Genomic DNA, 6,436 nt, shown 5'->3' with positions numbered 1-6,436 from the left:
AAGAGTGACATCTCATTAACCCCCCCCCCCCCCACTCCCCACCCACGCACCCACCCCACCCTGGGGTGTGGAATGGGGGTGTTCCATTAATAATATTATTATTAGTGTTTTTGTTGTTAATATTAATAATTGCTCAGACTTGCAGAAGAAAATATTTGACACATGACACTGACAATTTAACCAAATACAAAGTGTTTATTCAATTTTTGTGTGTGTGTATGAGTGCGAGTGTGTGTGTGTGTGTGTGTGTGTGAGAGAGAGAGAGAGAGAGAGAGAGATTATGACTGGTGCTGTTTGTTGTAAGTGTTTGTTGCCTTTTACCTGACATCTTTGAAAGACAGATGCAATGATTAATGCGTCCATGGCCAGGATATAATTATAAAATATGACATGATTTTAAAAGTGACCTATTACATCAACTATGCAATACAGAAATGTTGGGCGCTGCGGTATATTAAATATATTATAAATAGTTTTTTTCTGCGTGAGAAATACAATGTGTGGCGGGAGTGCGTGACAATAGACCGAAATGAGTGACTGTCACGCTCAATGCGTGACACTTGAGAGCCCTGATAATGTGTTATAAAAATTAAAAAAAATTAAACAAAGGCAGTAAAATATATGTATGTGTTATTTAAGTAATATAATACTTGATTGATAATAATTGTTTAAATTATAACTGATTTATTCTTTGAAACTTTAATATTAATTTATGCAATTGCAATGCCTTGATTTTAGTCAAATTAGTACACAGTCATAGCCATAAATGCAATGGTACTAATAATTGGCATAATTGTTTCTGTGTTTCGGTTTTCGGCCTTGGTTTCCTCTTTTTCGGTTTTCGGTTTCGGCCAAGAATTTTCATTTCGGTGCATCCCTAGTTTGTAGCATGATTAATATGTTATGGTTTTAGTATAAATTACCATGTTGCTTGCATGATTAGTATGTTTCAAATATGTTGCTAGCATGATTAGCATATTTCTAACATTTTTAGCGTTATTAACATGTTTGGCATCTTGTTAGCATGTTTATAGAATGATTAACAAGTTATTAGCATGTTGCTAACATGCTTATAACATTATTAACATTTTGCTAGCATGTTTTTAAGCATGACTAGCATATTTTTAGCATGATCTAACACGTTGTAAGCTTGATTTCGCATGTTTTTACCATAATTTAACATATTGTTTGACTTGATTTAACACTCTGCTAGCATGTTTTAGCATGATGATGTATTGAAGAAGGTGAGACAAGCAGGAAAGATGCATATTAATATTTTCAAACATGTAAACATAGGTTTATGAAATCCAGGTCCCAAAATGCTAAGCACAATAAAGTTAAGTAATAAAGAAACCTAGTTCTTAACAACCAAACAAGTCTGAAATAGAACAGAATTTTGTCTAGATACAGTGATGTCAGAGCAGGCTCAAATTCTGATTGGATGGTGTGATTGGGAGGCTTCTAAATTACCAGGGTTCTGAAGCTCTACCTGTTATTCACTCCAATAAGGATTATTTGATATGGTGTTTGCTCTACTCAATTCTGAATGAACAATGGAGCTGTATGGTGTCCTGATTATGCTCACTGTTATTGTCAGTACTGAGACTCAAGGTAAGTCAGAAAATTGTCTATTACAAATACATCTGCTACTTTATAAAGTAGCCTGGATATGGGCATGAGGAAATTAAATTCAGCAAAAGTTGTTTAAAGATATTTCCAGTAAATTACTTTTGTAGATTTTTTTTTTATTTAGATAAATAAAAAAAATGATCTTTTCAATTTTACAAGTTAACAACACTTTGTAGGGTTGAGAAAATTATATGGTGTTTTAAATTGTTTCTAAATATATCACTGTGTTGTATGTCATGTTTTTCATTTGCACTGTTCGCATCCATTCTGGCTAAAATCATGACATTTTATCTGTTTCAGTTGTGCACACCGATGATATTTTTTTGGGATGCTCTGATACAGAGAAGGAGTTTTTGATTGGATTTGATGGAGAGGAACTGTTCCATTCAGACTTTATTAGAAAAGAAGGAGTAGTGACGGTGCCTGACTTTGCAGATTCTATCAGCTTTCCTGGATTTTATGAGAATAGTGCTGCTCAACTGGAGGTCTGCAAACAAAACTTAGCCATTGCCAGTAAAGCCCACAACTCACCAGATGAGCAACTAGGTAAGACATATTGTGTTTAATTATTATATTTTCACATTATGAATACATTACATGTATAATAATTTAAAGTTTACTTGTTTGGAGATTATGCAAAGAAATCAGATGCAGAAATTATAACCAATATAATCAAGATTTTGGTTTTATAATGGTATAAGATAAAATCTACACAGAGGTCCAAAGTGCTAAAAAAAAGCATCTGTTTGTGTGTGTTCACAGACCCCCCAGATGCTTCCATCTATTCAAAAGATGACGTGGTGCTGGATGTTGAAAACACTCTCATCTGTCATGTAACTGGACTCTTCCCTCCACCTGTCAATATCTCATGGACTAAGAACAATCAGATTGTGACACAGGACATAAGTCTAAGTCAGTACCGTGAAAAAAATGATGGCACCTTCAACATCTTCTCCTCGCTGAAGTTTACGCCTGCAGAGGGAGACATTTACAGCTGTACTGTCTCCCACAAAGCTCTGGAGAGCAATTTTATAACCAAAACATGGGGTGAGGCACTGCTTCATGTATATTCAGTGGATATAAGTTTTTTTATAAATTCTAATTATTCTTTAGACCACCTGATTTATTACTACAGACAACACAGAAACAATTTATTGTAAACATGACACTAGACATGACTCATTTAACATTATTTAGACATAAATCTTAAATACAGTGTCTGAATGACTTTGCATTATCTAGGAAATAAAAAAAAAAAAAATGTTAGCAAAACTTAGAATAATAGAATGATATCCTGAGCATATTTGTGACCCTGGACCACAAAACCGGTCACACGGGTATATTTGTAGCAATAGACAAAAATACATTGTATGGGTCAAAATAATAGATTTATTAATAATTATTTTCTGCCAAAAATCATTAGGATATTAAAGTAAAGATCATTTTCCATGAAGATATTTTGTATGTCCTACTGTCGTTATATCAAAACCTAATTTTTGAATAGTAATATACATTGCTCAGAACTTCATTTGGACAAATTTAAAGGAGATTTTTTTCAGTGTTTAGATTTCTTTGTACCCTCAGATTCCAGAGTTTCAAATAGTTGTATCTCGTCCTATCCTAACAAACCATGCATCAATGGAAAGCTTCTTTATTCAGTATATCATGTATAAATCTTTTTTAGAAATCACAAAAGTTTTTGTGGACTAGGGTCACATTTAAATAAACAAAATATTATAATCATTATGTTGCTGTTGAGTAATAATTGTATAACTTTACTGTTAAAATTAAATGTATGCATTTGCATTATATGACATATGCATCATTACGTGTTTGTATGTTGTATATACAGACGTGGATGTTGCTGTGCCTGGTGTTGGACCAGATGTGTTCTGTGGAGTGGGTCTGACTTTGGGTCTACTGGGAGTCGCTGCTGGAACATTCTTCCTCATTAAAGGAAACAACTGCAACTGATAGTTCTGGTTTAAAAAAAGTCAACACATTCTTGTTTTGTAAGACATTAGATTCCTTGTACTTCTGATTACCATTCTCCTCTAATGAAAATTCTGTAAATTAAACCTTTTGGTACTAAAAACTATAATTCTGTGTATACCATTGTACATGACAAACAATGTTCAAATTTGGCTGGTGTCCTAGTCAACTTATTGCTCTGACACAGCATGATTTTTTCCCCATTTGTTTACATAAGTGATCCAAATATATTTTGTTTTCATTTGAAATTTAAAGCAGACATACCATGCAACATTTTGAGGTGCATTTTATAAAAATTTACTAAAACATTTGATCATAATTTTCACCTAAAATTAAGATATAACTTATCTGACAGTTTATTGTTCATCATAAAGTAAGAGTGTATGTTAAAAGTTAATCAAGTCAGAGAAATCACAAAATAAAATGACATGTTTTACGATTCCAGATATTTGTTCACAGACAGGGCTTTGACAAAGTTCAAACACTGGACAAACAATATTCTGTTATTGCTCATTCATCTAGCACATTTATTTGTTCAAAACCTAATTTAACATACTAAATATTGACATGTCTCAAATTTGTTTGGAATTGTTGAAAGATGATGATTATTAATTTTATTCTTTTAGTTTTTGGCATTTTTGTCTGTATTGGAAAAAACAGTTGATAAGAGAGGGGAACACGATCATGAGAGGGCTTTAAAATCAGTGCCACTGTGGTACATGAATGATGCCCAAAAGGCTATGTTTGTGACAATGATAATGACAGTTATAAAAAAAAAAAAAAAAATCAAAATGCAGATAATACCCAATCACTTCAGTAGACACACACACAGAGATCTTAAAAGTTATTAGATAGACTTCCATTAATTTTCTATGAGGTGAATTATATTTTCTATCTCTACCCCTAAATGTAACCTGTGCACATCATTAGATTTAAAAGACAAACATCATCTGGACAACTTATTGGATTTTTTTAACAGTGAGGACACATAAAATGTAATTTTAACTATATTAGTAAGGACACTTGTCCCTCACATGTATAGACACACCTGTAAACAAACAAACATGCACACAAACTTTAAATGTTTTTTTTTTTTTTCTAATATTTTATCTTTGGGCAACTAATAAATCTCTCTGACACTTTACAATTTCTTTTTGTGTTTGTTTTTTGTCTTCTGACAGGCTGGGACATGGTACATTTAGTCTAAAATCTTTTAAATCACTGTGGTACTATTACTGCCTTTGGATTTTGTGCCAGTTTAGTTAGGTGATGCAAATATATTTTTATAACTCAACTGTAAATTACTGTAATTTAAAAAATTTTATTCACTATCTATAAAAATTATATGAAATGTCTCACATTGCAGAATTTGATAATAAATAACCAAATCTTTAAAATATCTAAACTGAACATCAATAATTTTGATGTGTTTCATTCTCATTAAGTAAAAATTGTGTTGTGTTTTAAAACAATGACTATGTGAAAGGAAACATCAACACAAATATAAATAATTTAATAAATAAATATATGGCATGTTATTATGAAATAATGATAATTGTGTTGTGTTTTAAAACAATGATAACGTGAAAGGAAATATTAACAAGAATATAAATAAATGAATAAATAAATAATAAATATTTCGCATGTTATTATGAAATAATAATACATGATACAATGATCTGTTTCTATTTTTACGATTTTCTAAGAAGAAAATGTTTACAACTTCTTTGTGAAAATAATACCAAAGCAAATAAAAATAGTGTTCAGTTCCTTTATAATTATTTTACATACAGTTTAATAAGATCATATTATATATAATATGTGTTGCCTACTTTTAAAAATTAAGTCTATTTAAAGTTTTTTTTTTATTTCAGAGTGATTTCATACATTTGTCAAAACTATAGTCTAGATCAGGGATCATTAAACTTAATCCTGGAGGGCCAGTGTCCAGCTGCTCTCATTGCAAGGTGATGATTAATTGCATGGCCATGTAGAGTTGCGCTCATTTAATTTAAACCCTACCTATACCCCAATCCCTCTTCCTCTCCCCCTCCTCTTATCCACCCTGCTAGCACCCTCCTCTCTTATCACATCTTCTTGTAATAGCTTCTCTTTCTCTTTCTATTATAGCTTCATTCACACTGGGCTTTGATTCTGGAAAAATGCCACTTTGCAATGTCAGCGTCTTCAAAGAGTCTCTTTTAAAGATTTGATGTCTCTTACTTGGAAAACAAAAACAGAGAGAGAAGGAGCATCCCAAATTGTGTATGTAGGCACCATTTTAATGGTTTGTAGTATAAGCAGTGTGTTCACACAGAAAATTCCAAAAATAAAGTATACTTTAAAATACCTGGATGTAGTGTGGAGTTTTAATTACACAGTGAAGGATCAGGGGCTATCAGACTCAGGGCCGTGCAGAGACCTTTAAAGGGGCAGGTGCTCAAAGTATAAAAAGGGCACCTGGAACAAGGCATTTCAGAGCCCCTCGGGTCCATCACCTCATTGTAGGCATCCAGTTACTTATGTAATAAGTAACAATGTCATTAATAAGTCAAATAATGCATTATTCAAAGTTTTAATTGCATCTATGTTTAGTTCAGGACTCAAACAATAGAATTAGTAATATTTTTATCACTATAAAAGGGGCTCTCTAAATAGGGCTGTGCTCAAAACATCAGTACATCATTACAGAGGCTTCTAGCAGCCAATGCTGTGAAGCAGTTCTGAGAAAGAAATGGAACATAAAAGACCATTTTGATGTTTAAAAGATTAAAAAATATTTTTTTTGGAGCTTTTAATTTTGATAAAAAATTGT

General features: G+C 32.1%; 1 protein-coding gene across 1 annotated transcript; it reads left to right on the top strand.

Annotated features, from left to right (window-relative positions):
- The first annotated feature begins 1,553 nt into the window (after positions 1-1,553).
- On the top strand, positions 1,554-3,603 carry LOC141287242 (H-2 class II histocompatibility antigen, A-U alpha chain-like). The gene is made up of 4 exons (XM_073819375.1): positions 1,554-1,611; positions 1,930-2,175; positions 2,392-2,676; positions 3,482-3,603. Exons 1-4 carry the CDS (start codon positions 1,554-1,556, stop codon positions 3,601-3,603), a joined length of 711 nt encoding a protein of 236 aa, XP_073675476.1.
- Positions 3,604-6,436: the final 2,833 nt, after the last annotated feature.

This window comes from Garra rufa, chromosome 15 (assembly GCF_049309525.1).
Source record: "Garra rufa chromosome 15, GarRuf1.0, whole genome shotgun sequence".
NCBI lineage: Eukaryota > Metazoa > Chordata > Actinopteri > Cypriniformes > Cyprinidae > Garra > Garra rufa.
This window is presented reverse-complemented; position numbering and strand designations above follow the sequence as displayed.